Source organism: Eublepharis macularius, chromosome 19 (assembly GCF_028583425.1).
Source record: "Eublepharis macularius isolate TG4126 chromosome 19, MPM_Emac_v1.0, whole genome shotgun sequence".
Classification (NCBI taxonomy): domain Eukaryota; kingdom Metazoa; phylum Chordata; class Lepidosauria; order Squamata; family Eublepharidae; genus Eublepharis; species Eublepharis macularius.
In genome coordinates, this window is record NC_072808.1 from 22299227 (window position 1) to 22322768 (window position 23542).

At 48.3% G+C, this 23542-nt stretch overlaps 1 protein-coding gene across 1 annotated transcript; it reads right to left on the minus strand.

Annotated features, from left to right (window-relative positions):
- Nucleotides 1-834: 834 nt before the first annotated feature.
- On the minus strand, nt 835-22671 carry ICAM5 (intercellular adhesion molecule 5; the record flags this gene model as incomplete). Its single annotated transcript, XM_055003879.1, has 11 exons — nt 835-1052; nt 2248-2511; nt 3590-3832; nt 8786-9025; nt 10209-10451; nt 11033-11275; nt 11493-11735; nt 13449-13727; nt 15077-15355; nt 21167-21484; nt 22380-22671. Coding segments are annotated over 11 exons (2862 nt in total), but the record flags the coding sequence as incomplete, so codon positions are not given.
- Between the last annotated feature and the right edge of the window lie 871 nt (nt 22672-23542).

The following is a 23542-nucleotide window of genomic DNA, read 5'->3' on the forward strand; positions in this document are numbered from 1 at the left end:
CAAACTCAAGCAATGAAGTGCAAGAATGTGGATAGGATTAATTCAATCTGATTTGATTCTTCCATGTCAGGAAAATGATGGATTTGATCTAGTTTTAGTGAAATGCGATCATCCTCAGAGTTAAATTCAGGAATAAGATGCTGCTAATTCAGATTAAGCATACTTCCACAGCATCTGAATTCCATTTTGCCAATCTAGAGTAATGCACTTTGTAGCAAAGAGCCTTGATTAATAATCACATTTATTCAATTTCCTGTTAAGGTTCCTCCACTCAGTTTTTTTAAAAAAAGAGATCACACTCTTCCTCCAGTTATCAAAAGGATGAAGTCCAGCTCCATAAGGTTGTCCCAAGCTGGTAATTTCTCTTTCTGGCAAGGCACCGATTATCCACACCTTTCCACAACGAAAGAGCTAGGAGCCGTCGTAGTTAAAACCAGTGTAAACAGGTATAAATAGATCCCTAACTGGAACAGCACAGAGATGCCCCTGTGTGATTTGATTTATCCAAAGGACAAGGTCGTTCTACATTTCCAGCTGCAGAACCATCATAAAACGTTGGATGAAGAGAAATGGACGGAGTCTGGTCTCATCTAGGAAAGTGCCATATAAAAGTCTGGCTAGTACACAGTCGCTGGGCGCTGAAATTGGCGCTCCATCCTGAGAACTCTCAATAGAGTGTCGAGCTGATGATTCATTCCACAGTGAAGCGGAGATCTGTGTGGTCCTGGCATTTTTCCTTCAAAGCCAGAGAGGACAGCAGCAACGGCAAAGCTGTACAGACATACTCTTCCACCTTCCCCTCCGTCTCCACCTCATCTACCTGTTCAGACTTGTTCAGGTCCTAGTAAGCTGTATGCCATAGATATCTCCATCACAGGCCCTCTCACGGTTTAGACAGGTGGCTTCGGTAGAATTCTCTGCATCACGGACATTATACTCACCTTTCTTACAGGCTGTGGATTTGAGGTAGTAGATCAGCCCCGCCATTCCACCCAGGACCAACATGGCAGCACCAGCGATTGCAACGACGACAATAATATATAGCCAATGATCTGCAAAGAAGAAGATTAACTTAATTTCTTTATAGATTGCCACTCAAGTAAAAAAAATCCCCAGCACAATAAAATACAATAATATGTTTTACAGTTTTTTACTCGTCTCAGCAAATCCTTGCCAAACAAAATTGTGCAAAAGTTCTTCCAGCTTTAGAATGGGGCAGAATGATATTTGATGTAACTGAGCTCTATCATTTGCTTTATTTATTTTGAGTGCGTGGTTACCAAGATTCTGCACTGCAGGCATATGCCATGGTCTTCTCTTGCTTTTTTTTTTTAAATCAAAAGCTTTTGATGTATTATCTTGCTAAACAAGAAGTGGTTCCAGCAAACCCATACTTTTGAGATCTGATTTTTTTTTTTAATGTCTGGGAATTCCCTAAATGCCTGTCCAATGTTTATTTAGCGTCGATGAGAGTCTAAAGGGATTCAGTAGGTTGCACATGTTGCTTATTTTGTTATTGTCAGTTTTTGTATTGACCAGTTAGTATTATAATTATTATTATTAACTTATTATTAATAAATCAATAAATATTTATTAAATAATTTTTAAAAAGCTGTTGGGAAAGCTGCAATTGGGAGTCAAAGAACAGTGGAGGAAGGGAAGGGGGAGGAGATGTTGTTACTTTTTCTATCTAAAGGGGAAAAGAATTCATTACCTACATTTCTTTGCCCATAATTGGAAAAGTTGGTGGCAGAGGTAACTTTGATTAGAAAAACACCCAGTAGCTTCTGCCATTCTTCTCATCAGAATTTGAGTTCTCCACGTAATATCTAGTTAGGACCTTGGTACAGTCCTATGCAATACTTCTGCCCAGGGCTTTTTTTCAGCAGGAACGCGGTGGAACAGAGTTCCGGAACCTCTTGAAAATGGTCACATGGCTGGTGGCCCCGCCCCCTGATCTCCAGACAGAGGGGAGTTGAGATTGCAGGGAGTTGAGGGCAATCTCAACTCCCCTCTCTCTGGAGATCAGGGGGTGGGGACACCAGCCATGTGACCATTTTTTCTGAGGGCAACCCACTGAGTTCCACCACCTCTCTCCCCAGAAAAAAAGCCCTGCTTCTGCCACCTGCCCACCTCTCCTTTAGCCAACTCATTTCTTTGCCAACTCTCAGCTCTGGGGAATGGTCCGCTATCCAGCTTTATATCAAAGAGGCCACTGCAAGGGTGTTCTTCATCTTGCAGCCTTACCTTCCACCTGGATTTCCACTTGGCTCAGGTGTTGTCCATGTTTATTGCTGGCTGTGCACTCATAGACGCCACTGTTGTGTCCACCTGCATCAGTTACAGTCACTGTGTCGTTGTAGCCAACATAGTTGAGGTTGGAGGCCTGAGGCACCCTCCAAGTGTAAACGACTGCCGGAGACCCATCAGCATGGCAGGTGACGTTGAAGCTTATTCCCCTTCTGATGGGCAAAGAAGCACTGACAGCCAGAAAGGAGATGGTGGGCCTATCTGAAAGGAGAAAGAGCGGATGAGCCGGCTGCAGTGCAGATTTCTCCCCCATTCTGAAGTCGCTCCTTTTCCCTAGCATATTCTTCTTTCAGCCTCACTAGCCCTGTACATTTGACATACGCATCTAAAGGTCCAACACATGTAGGAGGATGGAGGGAGGGAGCATGCTGCCCCGGCTTCATGGAGGCAGAAGATGTAGGCACGCACAACTTGTATGTGCATAGGATCTGCCTGTGTTGTACAGACAGTCTAACCAGTAAGGCAGTTAGGGTGATGCCTTTGTGTATGAATTGTCATGTTCACCCAAGTCACACATCAGCTCCAAGGTTAACTCTTTAAAAAGCCCCAGAAACGGGTTTTACTGGCCCAGGGGTGGCACAGATGAGGCAAGGGCTCCTGTGATTGCTTGGACTATTCCACACGCAGCTAACCTAGTTATGCTTCCCACTGGGGGCTCTTTAGGCTTATAAAAAAAGACTAGGGGGTGCAGGAGCCCCCTCCTCCATCCATGTCTCTCACTATCAGCAAAATTATCTTCTGAGGCTTTTAAAGCACCAGTTTTAGAGCTAAATCAAAAAGAGTCCAGTAGCACCTTTAAGACTAACCAACTTTATTGTACAGCTGACTCTGATCAGGGTGGAGACCCTGGAGACAATTCATAGCCCTTGGTGAGGTGGCTGACCTACCCCACTCCTCAACCATCACTGGCAATTTTAAACTTTGGACTTCGTGATCTTATGGAAAGTTCTCCTTAGCAGATCGTGTATGCATCCCACAGATGGGACAATCAGCAAGCTTATCCCATCCCACCCCACCATCTCCAAACCCATGTTGCAGCCTACTGAATTCTATGCATATTGACTCAAAAGAAAGCCCCACAGAGTCCGGTAGGGCTTGGTAGTTTCAGAGTCTGGCCATGATGTGCTGCAACCCTCTTCAACTAACAGCTAGCTGAGAGGGGGGCATCTTTTACAAAGACATTTAGGGATAGGATGTGAACATCACCAACTGCCTGCCTTGCATACAGATGCCCGCCAGCGTTTTAAATACGGGCTCATTCTAAAACCAATTGACTCACATTCCACCTGCACAGTCACTGTCCACCTGTGAGTCCCGTGACCATTAATGGCCGTGCACTCGTAGACCCCTGAGTCATTCCTGCTGACATTCTGCTCTTGATGGATCTCCTCGGTAGCTCCCTCCTTAAAGCAAAGGACAAGTGGGGTGGGAGTCCCGTTGGCTTTGCAGGCCAAGGATTGCAAAGATCCCTCCAGCCAGGTTTGGTTGCTGGGGCAGGTGGACTCATCCATCTTAGGCTTGGCTGAAACACAGGGGCAGAAGAAGGTCCCTGTTAACACTGATAGGAAGACGACAGGAGATGGGCAGCCTATGCCAATCCACACATCGGGTAAGAATATAGGAACGTGAGGGGCCTTGCTGAATCAGACCAGCAGTCCATCTGGACGAACCACCTATTCCACAAAGAGACCAAAAAGTTCCCCTGCAGGGTCAACAAACAGGGCATCGAACCCCGGACTTCCTCTGATGCACCCTGCTAGTCACTGGGATTCAGAGGTTGACTGCCCCTGAATGTGGAGGTTCCCTTCAGTCTCCATGGAAGAGCCCAATTCAGAATTCTGCATTTCCCACACCTGCTCCAGTTGACCGGTTGATGGTCACAAGGAGGCAGGGAAGCACAGAATGACGGTGCACAAAGACATTCCATAATCCTTTACTAGATGGAGTTGAGACTTGCGCTGGCCCAGCCTCCATGGTGAGAAAACCCCACTCTCAAATGGATTCCACCATGATTCCAGGCACCCCAGTATTATCAGAGGTACTACACAATAGCTGAATCTTGCTGGGGACTCCAGAGGTGTAGAATCAGTGGATATCTGTCCAGTTCTGGAGATGCTCCAGAGATGCATGACAGGGTTTTGCCATCTTCTGTGTGTATGGGGAGGGCGGGGTGGTATTTGTGAATTGTGCAGGGGGTTAGACTAGATGACCCTAGAGGTACCTTCCCACCCTGTGATTCTATGATTCCTGCTTCCATGGAGAAAATGGAGAAGCTTCCCAAGCGGCTGGCAGTGAGCTCTCAGGATATCTCACAGGCTCTGTACACTTTAATACCGGTGAGTGAGGAGTAAAAAGGGATTTTCAAAATTGAATTTTGTAGGGGTTCTAGTGGGGTTATATTCTTTGGTGAGTGTTTTACTTCAACAGGCTACTTCATCAAGCTACACTGTAAAAATGACAGTGTACAAAGTGTACTACACTGTAAAAAGAGGAAGTTTCACATTCGGCCCCTTCCTCCATTAGGCCCTTAGCCAAGCCACTATCTCAGCATCTCACCCCACCCCCACCAATGGCAGAAGTATAGTCATCTCCCCCCACCCCAGAGTCATAAGGTGACCAGAATGGCTGTTCCCCCTTCCCTCCCTTCCCTTTAAGAGCTCTCCTGTCTATGCACTATTGGCTGGGGCGGTTGGTAGGGGCCGCCATCTTGGGAATATCATTTTTTTCGTGTATATCTCATGGTATTTTATGCTTGCTAGGATGATCTAGTCTTATGATGTTTTAAATGTATTTATACCCTGTTGTGACCCACCCTATACCCGCTTGTGGGGAGGGTGGGCTAAAAGTCCAATAAATGAAATGAAATGAAGCAGGCAATCCTACTGTGTAGGAGGGGCTGTGGCTCAGTGGGAAAGGTCCCTGGTTCAATCCCTGGCATCTCCTGTTATAAAGGACCGGGTAGTAGGTGATGTGTGAGACCTCTGCCTGCAGCCCTGGAGAGCAGCTGCCTGTCTGAGCAGCCAATCGTGACCTTGATGGATCAATGGTCTCCCTCAGAATCGGTGTCAAATACTGGCAGCATCTGCCATACTCATGCCTGAGGGCTGGTCTGGATGTTACAGTTATCTGTTACAGTCTAGCTGTGCTGTGTCACCCCCTGAGTAGATGTTTTCCAGCGGAATTAGCCATCCTCTAGGAAAGGGGGGGGATGCTAGCCTGTGGATGGCTTGATACTTGCTTGTACCTCATTCCTGACAAAGAATCCAGTAAAGAATCCATAAAGCTTTACTAACCACAGTGGAGTCTTTTGGAAAGTCAGTGTTGTGCATTGGGCAGAGTTAGCCCAAACAAGGCATGAACTATATACAATGTATAAGATAGGCAGGCCCAGGGCTTTTTTTCAGCGGGAACACGGTGGAATGGAGTTCCGGCACCTCTTGAAAATGGTCACATGGCTGGTGGCCCTACCCCCTGATCTCCAGACAGAGGGGAGTTGAGATTGCTCTCCGCGCTGCTTGAGCAGCGTGGAGGGCAATCTTAACTCCCCTCTGTCTGGAGATCAAGGGGCGGGGCCACCAGCCATGTGACCATTTTCTCCGAGGGCAACCCACTGAGTTCCACCACCTGTTTTCCCAGAAAAAAATCCCTGGGCAGGCCACTGATTGGTCTTTATTGGACAGGACCGATTGGCTGCTGCCCCCAGAAAGTACCCAATGAACGTGCAGACAAATGTAACCAAAGATAGTGAAGTGCAGGCAAATGTAAACAATGGGAATTGCAGGCATATGGAACCCTGGGATAACCTGAAGCTCAGTGTGTAACAGTAAATACATTCAATATAGCAATTACCTGAGAGCCAAGCTACAAGTGATGCCTGACACAAGTTGGACACTTGTCAGCTTCCCTCAAGTTTTGATGGGAAATGTAGGCGTCCTGGTTTTACAGCTTGGCTCTGCATTACAGCTGCAGGACCAGGACGCCTACATTTCCCATCAAAACTCGAGGGAAGCTGACAAGTGTCCAACCTGTGTCAGGCCTCACTTGTAGCTTGGCTCCTAGAGGCCTTGTTTGGCCTAACTCAGCCCAATACACAACACTCCTCCCCCCTTAGCTTGGAACACCCTGTTGTTCATAGTCCTACAGATAGGCTGGGGGAAGGTGAACCAGAATGCGTTAGAGGCCCTGTTAAGCCATAGTTCAACCCAATACGTAACAGTCACTTGGCAGCTTCATTGTGTGTCCTGGTCAGATGAGGTAAAGGCCCCTCCTTCGACCTTCTCTGTTAGCAGGTGTCTCTTTTGCAGAGGCTGGCAAGCAGGGTTGCCTGGCAACCATGATGTCCCCCACCCTTTCCTCTCAACTGAGGGGAAGGAAAGATGTGTGGAGTCCTCGAGTAACGGGCCACTTCCAGGCTATTCAAGGACCTATGCCTTTTCTAATAATGATAACAAAAACATTTGATTTATATACCGCCCTTCAGGACAACGCCCCACTCGGAGTGGTTTACAAAGTATGTTATTATTATCCTCTTGACAATCCCTCTGTGAGGTGGGCTGAGTTGAGAGAGCTCCGAGAGAGCAGTGACTGACCCAAGGTCACCCAGCTAGCTTCAAGCGGAGGAGAGGGGAATCAAACCCAGCTCTCCAGATTAGAGTCCTGCTGCTCTTAACCACTACACTGAACTGCTTCTCAATAATAATAACTTTCAATTTGTCCCTTCAGGACAACTTAATGCCACACTCAGAGCTGTTTACAAAGTGTGTTATTATTATCCCCACAACAATAAGGTGGGTGGAGCTGAGAGAGCTCTGAGAGAGCTGTGACTGAAGGATGGGGAATCAAACCTACTCTCCAGATTACAGTCCTGCTGCTCTAATCTGCTGTTCTGCAAGTTCCAGAGAACTTGCAGAACCCCTGTCCATCGTCTTCAAGGCCTCCTGGAGGATTGGAGATGTGCCACAAGATTGGAGAAGAGCGAATGTTATCCCAATCTTTAAGAAAGGGAGGAAGGATGACCCGGGAAACTACAGGCCGGTCAGTCTGACTTCTGTTGCTGGGAAGATATTAGAACAGATTTTAAAGGGATCAATCTGTAAGCATCTGAAGGACCGCTCAGTGATCCGGGGAAGTCAGCATGGTTTTGTTCCTAACAGATCCTGCCAGACCAACCTGGTTTCCTTCTTTGATCGAGTGACCAGCTTATTGGATCGGGGGAACTCTGTTGACGTGATTTATCTGGATTTCAGTAAAGCTTCTGATAAGGTCCCCCATGACATTCTGATGGGCAAACTGGAAGACTGTGGAGTGGACTATAGGACAGTTCGGTGGATAGGGAACTGGTTGGAGGACCGCTCTCAAAGAGTGGTGGTCAATGGCGTTTCATCAGATTGGAGGGAGGTGTCCAGTGGGTTGCCGCAGGGCTCGGTTTTGGGCCCGGTACTTTTCAATATTTTGATCAATGATCTGGATGAAGGAGTGGAAGGGCTGCTCATTAAATTTGCTGATGATACCAAATTGGGAGGGGTAGCAAACACCCAAGAAGATAGAAGTAAAATTCAACAAGACCTGAATACTCTGGAGAAGTGGGCAGCTGTGAATAGGATGCAATTCAACAAAGACAAGTGCACAGTATTACATCTGGGCCACAAAAATGAGAAGCACAAATACTGGATGGGGGATACACTTCTGGGCAGTAGTATATGTGAAAGGGATCTTGGGGTAAGGGTGGACTGTAAACTGAATATGAGCAGTCAGTGTGATGCGGTGGCAAAAAAGGCTAATTCAATCCTGGGTTGTATCAAAGGGGCCATAGCATCGAAATCTCAGGAGGTCATAGCCCCTCTCTACACTGCCTTGGTCAGGCCACACCTGGAGTATTGTGTGCAGTTCTGGAGGCCTCACTTCAAAAAGGATGTGGACAAAATCGAGAGGGTGCAGAGGAGAGCGATGAGGATGATCAGGGGTCTGGAGACTGAGCCCTACGAGGAAAGGCCTTGGGAATGTTTAGTTTGGAGAAGAGGAGGTTGAGGGGGGACATGATTGCTCTCTTTAAGTATGTGAAAGGCTGTCATTTGGAGGAGGGCAAGGAGCTGTTCCAGTTGGCAGCAGAGGACAGGACCTGAAGCAACGGGCTAAAACTACATGCAGAAAGGTACCGGCTGGATATTAGGAAAAACTTTTTCACGGTCAGAGTAGTTCAAAAGTGGAATCAGCTGCTTAGGGAGGTGGTGAGCTCCCCCTCACTGGCAGTTTTCAAGAAGAGGCTGGATGAATACTTGTCAGAGATGCTTTAGGCTGATCCTGCACTGGGCAGGGGGTTGGACTAGATGGTCTGTATGGCCCCTTCCAACTCTATGATTCTATGATTCTATTATTCTTAACCACTACATCAAACTGGCTTGCTGTGGTGACCATCTTATGTCACAGGTCAACCGTTTCACATACTCTGTCATTCCAGTCCTTATCCAATACTCACTTTCAACCACAACGGTCACTGACTTGGCTGCTGTCCCGTGGCGGTTTGTAGCATTACACCAGAAGATCCCACTCTGGACCGGGATCTCCTCTCCTTGGCTCAGGTGGTACAATATGCCATCCTTGGTGCATACAACAGTTGGTGGCGGTACCCCTTCAGCTCTGCAGGCAAAGGCAACCTGAGCCCCTTCTACCAAAGTCCAGTTACTTGGACAGTTGGATTCATCCATTTCTGGCTCATCTGTAACATTAGGAGAACATGAGATATTCTGCAAGAAGAGAGGCCTGTGGTTTCAAAGTGTGTTTGCATTACTCATTAAACAGGCTTTCAGCAAAGACCTTTCTCTTAGAGCTACAGATCTTCCCTTGCAGTATGTATAGGGTTCCCAGGTGCTCGCCAGTGGTGGGCAAACTCCTGGGGGGTTGACGCCTTGCCCACCAATCCACCAGTAATGTGCATGCTCCCGGGGGGGGGGGAACAAAGTCACTTCCTGGAGTGACATCATCACACCCGTCGTGCAAATGCTCCCGCACATCTTTTGGCCGAATCAGCCCCGCACGGAGCACAGAAGCGCTTGTGCATCCAGTGCGATTACATCATCCCTGGAAATGACATCACTACGGATGCACCAAGCGAGTGTGCATGACAGGAGACACACTGCCAGCGCAAGGTAAGTGCCAGGTCAAACCCTCTCCCACTGGGAGGTTACACGGACTGGGCTACCCTAAGTGTGTAGCCACAGTAAGGTTTGGGAATCATTGTTCCCATAGAGGGCAAGTGACTTGTTCCCATAGAGGGCAAGTTATGCAACCTAAAACACTTCCCAGAATCCTCTGCAGCATGCAAGGGCTCAGTGGCAAGACAGGCTGGTGTGTGGACAGGGTTCCTTCCTGGCAGTGATGAAAAACTCTGCATAAAACCCACCAGCCCATTAATGTTAAGTTGCCACTTCAGAACTGCATTTAGGAACTCAGGCTGCGCTTTCAGCTGGCTGTATCTTCCTCCCAGGGCAAGGTCATTCAATGTGAATTCATTTAAATGCATGCAGATTTAAAGTCGCTCATCATGAAGCCTGGCGATTGGGCTAAAACCCAAATAGGGTTTGTTTTTTAGATACTCCCACATGTCTGTCTCAGAATGTCATCATAAACCTCCCTGCTTCTTATCACTGTACTGGGTTGAAAGTGCTCTTCTTTGAAAATATCTTTTTCAGAGACAGAACAAAATGTAAGCAAGCGTAGCCAGTTTAAAAACCCTACAGTACTTGCTCTGTAGAGAAAGGCAACAGCAACCACCTCTGCTACACATGTCTTGAAAACCCCTTGCAGGGGACACCAGAAGTTAGTTGCAACTTGATGACATACACACCCACAAACCCTACTATACTAGTCACAGAACTGCAGTACAGTCAATGCTCACTTACACTCCACTTGGATGCTAACATCTTTAGTGACAGAGCCATGTACATTTGTGGCTGTGCAGCGATACATGCCAGCATGTTCTCTGGCAATGCGCTGGAGAATTCCAAGGTGGTACACAACACCATCTTTAGTGCACTCCACTGTCGGCTCTGGGTTGCCCCGTGCAGAGCAGATAAAAGTTTGTTTTGTCCCTCCTGGCCAACTCCAGTTAGAGGGGCAGCTGGAATCATCTATTTCAGGCTCATCTGGAAGATGAAAAAAAAATTGATTCTACAGCTGAAATGCTGTACGATGACTTAACCACAGGCTACGCCTGTGTCTGGACAGCAATACAAAAACCACTTTATAGTCTATTAAAAGCAGATGGAACTCTACAGTGCAAAGAAAATAATCCCCCGTGCCTGAGAAGATCTTGCTAAGGGCCAAGCTAGAAGTGACGAATTACACTTGAATGGCAAGTGAACAGACTCACGTGTATTCCTCCCTGTTCACTTGCACTCCACTTGCACTGCACTTGATCACTACAAGGAGGAATACATGTGAGGAAGAATACATGTTCACTTGCCATTCAAGTGTAATTCATCACTTCTAGCTTAGCCCTAAAAACCGGGGCTGGTTTCCCTTATGCTTGAGCCCTGGGTGTGGCGCAGGGCATCCTGGGAAGACTGCCGCACCCACCTCATCTGGATTTGGGGAGATCAGAAGCACTGAGACTAGCTCCTGTCACAATTTGCACATGCCCAGTTGCAGGGATCAGCAGCCTTGTGCTTAAATTCATCAGCCCCAGACCACAGCATCCTTCATGGAACATACACGGTGTACTTACACTCAACCCTGACGGTGACAGTCTTGCTGCTCGATCCATGCACATTCGTGGCATTACACTGATAGACTCCAGCATGGCTTTGTGTGGCATTCTGCAGCCTCTCCACACTGGCTATCACACCATCTTTCATACAGGAGACCTCAGGGACTGGCATCCCATCAGCTTGGCAGCTAAGCATCTGGAGGTTGCCTTCCACCCATATTTGGTTGCTCGGGCAGTGAGATTCGCCCAGTTGAGGCCCATCTGCAACAGAGAGGTGATATTTAGCTGTGACTGGGGGAAAATGCCGGGGACTTGTGCTACAAAACACCCCTGGCTTCTCTGTGATCTTCAACCTGAAGACAGTTGCATGCGACACATGCTATACTAAGTTCAGTCCTGCAATAACTAATTCTGTTAACTAGCTGGGACCCCTTCACTTGCTCACTCTCCTGTGAAATAACATGGGAGGATCACTTACATTCCACTTGAATGTTGACCATTGTGGTGCTGGAGCCAAGCTCGCTTGAGGCTGTGCAATTATAAATGCCTTCGTGGTTCCGGGTGACCCGCTCCTCCATTTCCGTGGCATGGACCACGCTGCCTTTAGCACAAGTCACAGACGGCCTGGGGTTCCCCTTAGCCATGCAGTGGAGCATTTGCAGTGTCCCCTCGAGCCACGTGTGGTTGCTAGGACAAGTGGATTCATCCATTTCTGGCACATCTGCAATGCGCAGAGGGAACACACAGATTGGTTGGGGCTCTTCTCTCTTTGGGTAAAAAATAAAGGGGGAGGAGATTTAATGGTGGAGAATATTTGGATGCCCTTGGGTAGATTTTTTCATCAGCCTCGCTAACGAGAACAGGGACACAGGAGGCTGTTTTGGGAAGAACTGGTCCTCCCACGAGGTCGAGAAAGCTCACTGCCTCTGCCAGCAAACTGGCAATCACGAAAGGGTTGCTATAATGTAAGCAGGAAATGCTGCCTGTCTCTGAATGTCACTGTAGGATTGGGTACCCCAGCTGTGGGCTGACCAATTTGGAGTGGCTGCACTGGGAGCATACCTTGGGAGTCCTGATCCCCCGCCTTTTACCCCTGCTGGCCAGGTGAGTGGTGGTGGGGGGGTGGAGGCTGGGAGCAGAGGATCTCCCACCCCTACGGGGTGGGGGGGGTGGGCAGCAACACTATGTAAGAGTGACCTAGAGAAAGAAGCTGCAAGCCAGGGGCAATGGTAGACACGAGCACTCAACACCCACAGAGAGCCAAACTACAAGACAGACATCAAGCTGAAAATGACCTGCTTTCCTTTCTCCCTTTGCCTGTTAAATTCTGCTAACACTATATTATGCACAGAGAGGTAGGGATACTGGGGGGCTGACTGTCCTTGCTTGATTTCTATGATTCTATGGTTTTGCATTTGAAGCATCTGAGCACGTGAGCTCAGAGGCCAAACTAGGGTTGCTAGACAACTGGTAGAAGGTGGCGGGGGGGGGGGGCGGTTGGGGATATGGGAGGTGCAACAGCACACACACCATGATGTCACTTCTAGGAAAACCTGCAAGTGATATCATGTTGGTCTAGCAATTGCTGGACCTATGTGACATCACTTCCTGTAGCCTGGTTTGGATTAGGATCGTGGTGTAGGGAGAAAGAGGGCATTCAGCCTTCCCTGGGCCATTTTCCTGACCCCAAATGGCCCTGGAATTATAATTTACCCTTTTGGCTGGTGCATGTGCAGTTATCATTATTATCATTGTGAGAGTAATATTAGCAGCAGCAGCATTTTGGGAAAATGGTACCGTGGGGTGAGGGATGAAAACCCTCTTCCCTCTGTGCCATGGTCCCAATGCAAATTGGGCCCCAGCACACTTGGGAATGTAGCTTCCACCCGCCCACATCTGGCTCTTAGATGCTTTTGGCCGAGTGCTGAAGAATTGATTCCAGGTCAAAGCTGTTGCTTCCTGGTAGTGTCAGAAGTGATGTCATTGCACAGGGATTGCTCCTGCACCGGGGCGGGGGGTGGGGGGGACACCTGGCAACCCTAGATACTGGCCTTTCATCAGATTAACGCAATGCTTTTTGGGAATGCGTCCCCGGAATGAAGCTTGGTTTGCGGGTGCGCAGGATAATGCCACACAAGGATATAGGTTTATGGTAAGGTTGCCAACTCCAGGTCAGGAAATTCCTGATTATTTAGAGGTGTAGCCTGGAGAGGGTAGGGGCCTCATCGGAGGGTAGACAATGCCACAGCGTCTACCCTCCAAAGCAGCCGTTTTCTCCAGGGGGGACTGACCTCTGTAGTCTGGAGATAAATCTGATTCCAGGAGGTTCTACCTGGAGGTTCGCTACCCTCCCTTATGGAGATACTTCTGCACCCCGTAGAATATCATTTTAAATGCCAGAATGTTTTTATTGGCAGGGAGGCTCTGTACTCACACAAGACACTAAGAGTGGCCGACGTGTGCTTCACGATGGTATTTCCACCTATCACCAGCGCTGCCTCGCATACCAATTCATTCCCGTCGTCTTCCTCCTGAACTAGCAGAGTGAGCTGCAGAGGGGGCTGATCTCCAGACGCCAGGATTCCTCCAGAAGAATTTTTTATCAGAAGAGAAACATTTGGTAGCTGGGTAGCCAGAGAATCACATGCAACGGTCACGGAATTGTTTGCAAGGACCGGAGATGGATGGATTTCCAAGGAAGGTGCTGGGAAACCTGCAATTGGCATGAGAAAAAGGGTTATATCTTCCAGCCCAGTTGGGAGCTACAAATACCAATCCTTACCTGAGAAGCTAGTCTAAAGAATAATCATTATGTGACATTAACTGCATAATCTTAAGCTTCTATTGAAGTCAGCAGGCTTAACAGGGTATAACTCGGCTTAGGACAGCACTGTAAACGTGCCGCTACTGCCTAATTCAGTGGCTATTCAGCTGCCAATTGGAAAGAAGTAACGGCAACTGAAACCCTCTGCAGACATTATTGCTGGTATTGCCTTCATGTGGAGTGAAAGCCTGCCAGCTGCATGGTTTGGGAATGTGATGCATGCAACTGTTGTACATGGACCCATGTGCTTCTGATATGTGCAGGGGCCAGATTCCCTTTCCGCATGAACAGTTCATCAATGTAACATCAGCAGAATTTTGGCTTAGCTTTGGGTTCCATGGAGCTAGTTTAGGTGCAACCAGCAATTGGGTCTATGCCATGAGATTTCTCACTTTCTCCTTCCTTTGAACAGTAGACCCATCTTATCATGCTACGGTTGCCAGCCTCCAGGTGGTGGCTGAAGATCTCATAGAATTAGAACTGATCTCCAGACCGCAGATATCTGTTCCCCTGGAGAAAATGGCTGCCTTGGAATGTGGATTCTATGGCATTATACCCCGCTGAGGCACCTCCCCTTCCTAAACCCAACCCTCTTCAGGTTCCACCCCTTAAATCTCCAGGAATTTCCCACCCTGGAGCTGGCAACCCTACATCATACCCTAACACAAAAATCCTCTCTGTTCCCAAAGGAGCTTGCTATGTGGCAGGTGCTGTTTGAAACAAAACACAGTCCATTTAATGCCTTTTATTAGGACCAACCAAATGATACATAACGGTTTGTGAACGTTCAAGTTCACCAGAACTCTTCATCAGGGTGGATGTTACAAAAAATAAAGTAAGTTTTAAAAGAGAAAGGAAAATTCCTCAGGAACATAATGGCAAGAGGCAATAAATTGAATAAACGCCATAGACAGTAATACATTTCCACAATTTAGTCTTTCCCCTCTTTTCATACCTGCTGTGGAATCCACCAATGATTAGTGTGTAACCCCGTCATCTCAAAGTTGCCAACTCCAGGTTAGGAAATTCCTGGAGATTTGCGGTGGAGTCTGGTAGAATGCCATAGAGTCCGCCCTCCAAAGCAGCCATTTTCTCCAGAGGAACTGATCTCTGCCATCTGGAGATCAGCTGTAATTCCAGGAGATCTCCGGGCCCCACCGGGAGGATGGCAACCCTATCTCTCATAGAATACACGCTCCTCGTGAGCCACAGATCTCTGGAAACCCCAGCTTACTTACTGTAAACATTCACTGGTTCCACCACTGATCTGATCTCTGGCCCCAGGGATACGGTGCAATTCAGCTTCTCCTCTCCCGCATTCAGAGGAGACACCCGCGCTTGAGCCCTGGCTGTATCCTCCGACACAGTTACACTGAAGTTCAGTCTTGTCCCCATGAAGGTTAGGTCAAACTGGGCATCTTTGGCAGGAAAAACTCCCATCACATCACATTCCACAGTCATTTCACCACCAGCCTCTACATGGGGTGGGATCTGGAGCCAGGGATTCATTGGGAATGCTGTAAGGAAGAAACGAAACAAACGGAGAGTTATGGAAAAGCACTGAAGGAAATTTCCACCGTAACCAGCTCACTCATGAAAATAAACAGAAATAACATTAACATTAAAAGAGCAAGAGTCCAGTAGCACCTATAAGACTAACAAAATTAGTGGTAGGGTATGAATTTTCGTGAGCCACAGCTCACTTCTTCAGATACAGCTACCCATCTTGATCTATTAACATAAAAGAATCCTTTAAGTCAAATGTAAAGTACTCACATATACTTACAAATACCTATTCGTTAGCAGTTACCAAATTCTTTCGTTTAGACCTCAATACAATTACATAAGTGTTAAAGTGCAGAATGCAAAGGCAATGAATATACAAGGTCATAAATACAATAAATATGAAAAAGGAGTCATAAGTACAAAAATCATGCCATATAGGTGACCTTCATAAATAAGTCCAAAGGCATAGTTAAGAAGTGCTGTAGTGTCAAAATGCACAGAAATGTCATAAACCTTCTTGTCTCTTTTTTATTTCCTTTGTAGATGAATGAGGACTGCTCTGGCAGCTGTGCTCTACGAGGAGCCAGCTGCTCCCGTTTCAAGAAATTTTTCAAGAACACACCTTGCAGACTCTACTCATCCAAAGGTGCATCCTACTATATAAAAGGCTAAGCGTATTCAAGACAACTCACTTCCTACCACAGTGCACCACCAGAGGGTGCTGCTGTGGAGGGTAGCCCAGATGAGGCAGCCAGACCTCCAGAGAGTGTGTTGTGGCAGGAAGCCCAGGCCAGGATCAGGAGTGGAGCAGGTGGCAATGAGTGAGCTGGTTATGGTGGTAATTGCCTATGTGTTTTTCGGTAAGAAAGAAGCCTGCACAAAATCACGGTCTGAGTACAGAGGTTCTAAAACTCTTTCTGAGCCAAGGAAGGAGCAAGAGAATCAGCCTTCAAGAAGCCCCCTCAAATCCTGAGGAGGAAAATTCTCTCTAACTAGCCAGCAAGTCTGCAGCCTTCAGTTGCCACCATTAGCTATACACCCATACGTGGTTCCCGCTTGCTGGTGCTTTAAAAGAGAAGGGGATCAATTTCCTCCCGTTCCATTCCTATACTTTTTTAGAGGCACCCCCACCCATTTGCTGTCCCAAGATTCATACTCAGGGCCGGCGGGCCTATTGAGGCCAGGTAGGTAGTGGCTGCAGGCGCGGGGTGCCGGAGGGAGCGCCGGAGGAGGCGCAGCAGGCGGGAGCGCGCGCCACAAAGCACCAGCCTTCTATCCCTCCCACCCCGCGCTGCTGCCGCCACCAGCACAAGCCCCCGGCCAGGCGCAGCCACTGCGGGCAGGCATCTGCGGCGGTGCAGGCAACCAAGCGGGAGAGCTCGGAGGCCGCCCGCTGCAGCAATCGGGCCGGTGGCGGCGCGTGCGCTCCTGTGATGACATCACGCATAACGTCATCATGCAGGCTGGTGCGCGCACGCGCGCTCATGCGCGTGTGGGGGCGCTCGGCCGGCTGGCCGCGAGCGTGGTAAACCCTTGCGCCGCCCCTGTTCATACTGGAGGGAAAAGCCATGTTTTATTAGAAGAGCTGCTTGTCAACAGGGAACACGTTCCACGTTCACGTGTCCAGCTAGGAATGGCAGAGAATTTCAGCCAAGTGTTCCAGGGTGCCCACTCTGGTGACTTACTTACTGTGCCTGGCTGTACCATTTCAGACTATATAGGAGAAACAAATTGATAAAATGTTCCTCCAACCTAACAACAATGAAAATAAAGCTTTGCAGATAGAAAAGTAAATGTTCATTCTTGCTCCAGTCCAGTGAAGGAGGTCTGTGCATGGAAGCATCATGTGTCCTGTGCTGAATTGGGAACAACAGGTGTACATTAGCTGCACACTTGTACAGCATGACCTGATCAGTATTAGAATACCTGGTATTCCAATGTCCATCACACTGAAGGACATGTTGTTCAGGTGTGCAGTTAATGTACATCTGGTGGTGCCTGGATATCTACTAGAATCACAACTGATCTCCAGCCTACAGAGATTAGTTCCCCTGGAAAAAATGGATGTTTTGAAGGGTAGAGACACAGGCTTCCTGTCTCATTACCAATGCTAATTTCTCCACGCCCTCTACCCTTCTGCATACACCACCCTGTTTAATCATGGATGCCATTGTCATTCACCTGCTATTATCATTCGGCTTCTGCTATCACTCCACTCTCCAAGATATAAGGACAGATGGACTCACCGTCTAGCTGTATCTGAAGAAGTGAGCTGTGGCTCACGAAAGCTCATCTCCTACCACAAATTTTGTTAGTCTTATTGGAGCTACTGTTCTTTTCTACTTGTAGGATGTGGCATCCCATCCCTGCAGAGTTTCATCCCCAGACCCTGCCCACCCAAGGTTCCATCCCCAAATCTCCAGGAATTTTCCAACCTGGAGGTGGCAACTCTGGAATACCAATCTAAATGCACCCATATGCACAACTGTGTGCAACTGTTTGAGCAGCCACAGCTGGAACAGGGTACAAATGGCTTGATAATCCACCACTGCTTTTCTCCTTTTTGTTGCTGTTTTAATATACTTGATTTACTAGGTTTCAATGACGCTGCGTATTTATTTCTCCAAATTGCCCTTAGCATTTTAGGAAGGGCAACAGATCAAATGCAGCAAAGAAATAATACTTGGGGATTTAAAATTTCCTCTGTGTGTGTGCCCTGTCGAAAAGGCCGTTTGTTCATTTCCTCCCTTTCGTTCAAGGTCAGAAGCATTTGCAGCAGCATAAAAATGTCCAGGTGAGATTGGGGGCAGGCAGTCTCTGGGCACCAGAACAAAGGCAGTGAGTCAACCAACCCTCCAAGCTTCATTACAACAGCCCTGAGCTCCCAGAGAAAAAAGATTGAAGGGAATAAGCAACATCTCTGTCACAGAGCTATTAATAGACTCCTGCTAATGGGATTATAATCACTACATATTTCCTGCATGCCCACTGGCAGAAGAACGCTATTCTTGAGCACAGAACGGGATTTGGTGGTGATGGGGGGGGAGGAACAAGGGCGGCTAGATACTTTATTCTAGGAACCTTGTTCTGGCTGGTGCAAAGGAGCCGCAAGATGGAAGACGGAGGAATGGTAATATTGAAATGGTCTGTTCTTTTACATTCATCCCCAGCTGCAGAGAATTGCTTGGTTACACAAACAGCTCCCGAGACCTTGAAACATTGATAATGAATGGAAGGCTATGAAATTGAAAGGGAGCAAAAGAGCTCCTGGATTATTAGGGGCTTTTAATTCATCCCCTCACCTTTGCCACTTCCTTTCAGGATAGCTGCAAAGAGTCCCAAAGGCAGAATGAGCCAGGGCACCTCTGCCCAGCAGCTCCTCATGGCACCAGTCCAGCCATTTGAGAGCCAGTTTGGTGTAGTGGTTAAGAGCGGCAGGATGCTAATCTGGAGAGCCAGGTTTGATTCCCTACTCCTCCGCTTGAAGCCAGCTGGGTGACCTTGGGTCAGTCACAGCTTCTCGGAGCTCTCTCAGCCCCACCCACCTTTCAGGGTGATTGTCAAGAAGATAGTAACAATACACTTTGTAAACAGCTCTGAGTGGGTGTTAAGTTGTCCTGAAGGACGATATAGAAATCTAATTGTTGTTGTTAGCTCCAAACTGAATGAACAGGAGGAGGACTCTTTGGAAAACAGACATGTTTCTTTCTGCTGTTACAGAGCTTGTACAGAAGATAATGCAGCCCGTTCTGCTTCTGAAGTGATCTTGTATTTGCCAGAGATGTCATTTGGAGGATGGAATGGGCTGGTGCACTTCAGTGCCTATGCGCTCTGGGAGTGAGGACTGCACCCGGTGCACACTCATGCCACCCTTTTCAGAAATGCCACGTGCATGAGCTTGGGAGGAAGAGGGATGGTTCCACATGGGGGTGGGTGGAACACTCTGGCTCCAGCCTGGTGGATCGCTCTCTCAGCGGAGACCTGGGCCCTGCAGGACTTATTACAGTTCTGCCAGGCCTGTAAAATGGAGCTGTTTCACCAGGCCTCTGAGAGCGGTGGAGGAGCTGGCAAACTATCTTGTGGGTCCCTTGCCTGTTTTGTTCTGCTCCGCTGTCTAATGAGATCTGTTGATTTTATTTTTTATGATTTTTATTGTTATTTATTGTATTTTAAACTGTGGTTTTATGATGTTGGGACCTGCCCTGAGCCCGCTTGCAGAAAGGGAGGGATATAAATATGACAAATAAAATAAATTAAAAAGCCACTCCATCTGTGGAAGCAGCACCAAGCAGGACAGAGGCGACTGGGGATTAGGGTTGTCAATGCCAGCCTGGGAAATTCCTGGAGAGGCAGTATCGGTGGAGGGCAGAACCTTAGAGTGGGGCTTCACTTAATATCAAGGGTCTGCCCTTTGACGATGCCTGAACCCTGTAATCTGGAGATCAGTTGTAATTCTGGGAGAACTCCAGGTCCCACATAGAGGTTGGCAACCCCAGTGGGGACAGCGTCCATGCACAGCACATCTTGCTGCTGGCTGTGCCCCTCTGTTGCATCAAAGCAGAAGCACAACATGGAAGAGAATCTTGACAGCCCCCCCCCCCACCTTCTCACCCTGGCAGCGCAGCAACCCCCATTTCCCACTTGGCACCTGAGGCACATTTCCCTATAGCTCCCTGGGGCCATTTCAGGTCTGAAAAACAATCTAGGGGAAGGGGCTTAAGCCCCCTGGTATCCTAATATAGGGCTGTCCAGGCTCCAGGCGGGCCTGGGAGGTCCCCTGCAATTAGAAGTAAGCAGGGCTTTTTTTCTGAGAAAAGAGGTGGTGGAACTCAGTGGGTTGCCCTCAGAGAAAATGGTCACATGTCTGGTGGCCCTGGAGGGCAATCTCAACTCCCCTCTGTCTGGAGATCAGGGGGCGGGGCCACCAGACATGTGACTATTTTCAAGAGGCTCTGGAACTCCATTCCACCGTGTTCCAGCTGAAAAAAAGCCCTGGAAGTAAGGTTGCCTGGGAAATTCCTGGAGATTTGGGGGTGGATCCTGGGGAGGGCACAGTTTTGAGAGGGGAGGGAACTCAGCAAGGATCTGACGGCATAGAGCCCACCCTCCCAAGCTGCTGTTCTCTCCAGGGGAACTGATCTCTGTAGTCTGAAGATCAGTTATCAATCTGGAAGAACTTCAGGCTGCATCTGCAGGTTGGCAACTCCTGACTACACAGATCAATCCTCCGGAGGAAATTCCAGCTGTGGATTTCCTGCTGAGCTCTCTCACCTTCCTAAGCTCCAGTCCCCCCAGGACATCCTCTAATCTCCAGGACTTTTCCAAGCCAAAGTTGGGAACCCTTGGATCTGAATCAGGCCCATGCGCACCTGTGAATCACATCAGGAGCAGGGAGCTCCCACTGCCGGCCACAACGAGGCCATGGGGATTTTTATATCAGCAATTAGGCCTGAAATTTGTCGAACGCCTGCCCATCTCCCTGACCGAGATACAGGGCCTCCTAGAGCTTAACTGTAGAGTCCATTGTCTGCCCCCTCCCATTTCTAAAGAGCAGGGGATTGTAGCTGAGGCCAGGGGTTTATGCGCCATGGGCGAGCAAATGGAAAGCCTGCAACTTTGTGTTTTTTACAAGCCCAGCCTAAACTGGGCCCCACCACCATACCGGGACATTGATTCATACAAATCATCCTTACAGAAGCATCTACACTTTTTTCTGACAAGTTTACCATGAAGTTCATGCCATAGGATTTTTTTTTTAACACCAAGGAAAAGATGCCCCTTGGTGGGAAAGACCTGAGATTCCAGAGCATGAAACAACTCACCAAATACATTTAGGAGCTTAGCAAGGGAGGCCTGTCCAAAGAGCTGCCCTTCCGGCCGCAAGTCCAGGGCCGCATGGCAGCTGATTTCCTCCCCACGGTCAGCCTGCTGAGCAGTTACAATGTGGGTCACCACAACATCACTGGCTTCGCGTGCAGCGTGCTTCTCAAAAGTCTGCAGGTGCAGTCTCTCCCCCCCTTGGAGGAAGGCCACAGACAGGTTGCGGATGGGGGCCACGCTGGAAACCCGGCAGGTCAAGGTGTAGTTCTCTCCCACCTCCATCACTGGCACCGGATCCAGCTCTACAAGCTCTGGAACCCCTGGAAAAATACATGCAGGTATACTGAGATTTGATTCTATATGAAGGTGTGGAAATCACACACACAGGAAATGGAAATCCAAAGCATATAGACTGTTAAAGTGACAGCCTTCCGTCCAAACTCTGATCAACAATACCTATTCCCCCAGTACTGGCAAGGAATTCCCATGCTTCCTGCCACAGCAGTGGGAATTTGTGGTATACTCACACAGGAACGGCAACTGGCAGATGGGGAGGGGGGGTTACTGAGTCACAAGGGGGGGACTTGCTGGTGACATCATTACATCACTGGCAACTTGCTGACATCACTTCCTGTGTGCCCCGAAGTACCATCAGTGTGTCACTGGGGAACACTAGGGATGCTCTGGTGTTGGGTCTAAAACCATAGAGTTTTGCCCAAATACCAGAGAGTCCCTGGTGATGCTCTGATGTCACTTTTGTGTGCACAGGGAGTGATGTCAGTGTATCACATCTGATGTTACTAGCAAGTGCCCCCTGCAAACCAGTAAGTTCTCACCCCTACCCGCTGCTAGTTGCCATTCCTGTGTGAGTGTGCCACACAGGATAGGATGCCTTGGAAGTGCTACTTTCAGGGTGCCGTGAAGCAGTGGCCAGGCAGAGATGCGCTCTCTCCAGGATCCTTTGCCAAGGCACAACTCTCGGAGCGTGTGTACCAATACAGGACCAGCAAGTTGTATCCCAGTGGATCCTGGGGTATATCACACGCTGCCATTAATCTGGAGCAGCAAAAATATCTCGCCCTGACTCTGCTCCAAAGCTAATGAGATCTGGTCCTGGGTGTTGTCTAGATGGAAGACTGGATACGGATAAGTATCTCCAAGATCCCTGGAAAAAGGAAAGGATCCAGAAATAACAAATATTTGGTAGCCACTTACGATACACCGTGATGTTTGCCCTCACAGTTTTATGCTTCCCATCACAGCTGAAGAAGCACTCCGGGGAAGACGCCCACTCGGTGATGTTAACCAGCTGGAAGACTGCCCAGTTGCTCCCATTGTCTCCCCTTTCCTTGATCAGCGACGTCTCCAAACCTCCCCTGGCACCAGTTTCCCAGCAGCTGGTACTACAGTTCAGCCAGAGAGATCCTCCATGCTCCACTACCGGATTTTCTGGCCAAACACTCACATCAAACACATGCTGTTCAGCTCCTGAAATGACAGAGGCACATAAAAATCATTTTGCCTGGGAGTTACTCAGAAACAACGGGTCCAGAGAAAGGCCGTTTCCACACTACTCACCTTCATCCAGAACACAGCGGAATGCCGTGAAAAAACGCAGAAGATAGTGTTTTCTCGAGCGAGTTTTGCACGATGTCGCGCAAGAAGACGCCATCTTCTGCGGCTTTTTCGCGATGTTCCTCAGCGTTCCGGATGAAGGTGAGTCGTGTGGAAATGGCCAAAGAGAGAGGATATTGCAGCCAGGGCTCTGGCAAAAATGTTAGAAAGCACATTCCAGCCTTGCTTTGTTCTTCCAGGATGTGTAAAGAGCATTCCTGTGGCCAGTGTATTAGAACCGAAATGACAGAGATCCCGTTCTCATCAAGGATCGAAGTATACATTACTTAGGAGATCCATGATATTTTCTAACAATAAAAAGCAATTTGGGGGGAGGGGATTTGGACTGGGTTATGGCTTGGGAAGGGGGGAGACATTGAATCTTCTTTTCCTGCTCGTTTGAGTCCCCAAGAGTCATATTATTAGCTGTGGTAGGGTGAGAGACTTCATTTCCTTACTTTTTTATTTATGTCTAAACATGTCTAAATATCAGAGATCAAGGCAGCCAGCCAGCCACAAATCAATCCAAAGCACCTTACTCTAAATAATCAAATGGCCATACACAAAACAGCCCCCCAGGCCCCCCCAAGATTTCATAGGAACTTCTTGCAAACACTCTTTGAAATGCTGGCAAGGAAGAGATTGTGCGCATGGGGGGTGGGTGGGGGGAGCGCTCATTGCACAGTTGTGAAAGGCACAAGAGTAGGTTGTGACCTGACTGTGGCACTCTATAGGATAAGATGGGAAAGGGTCAACAGTTTAGG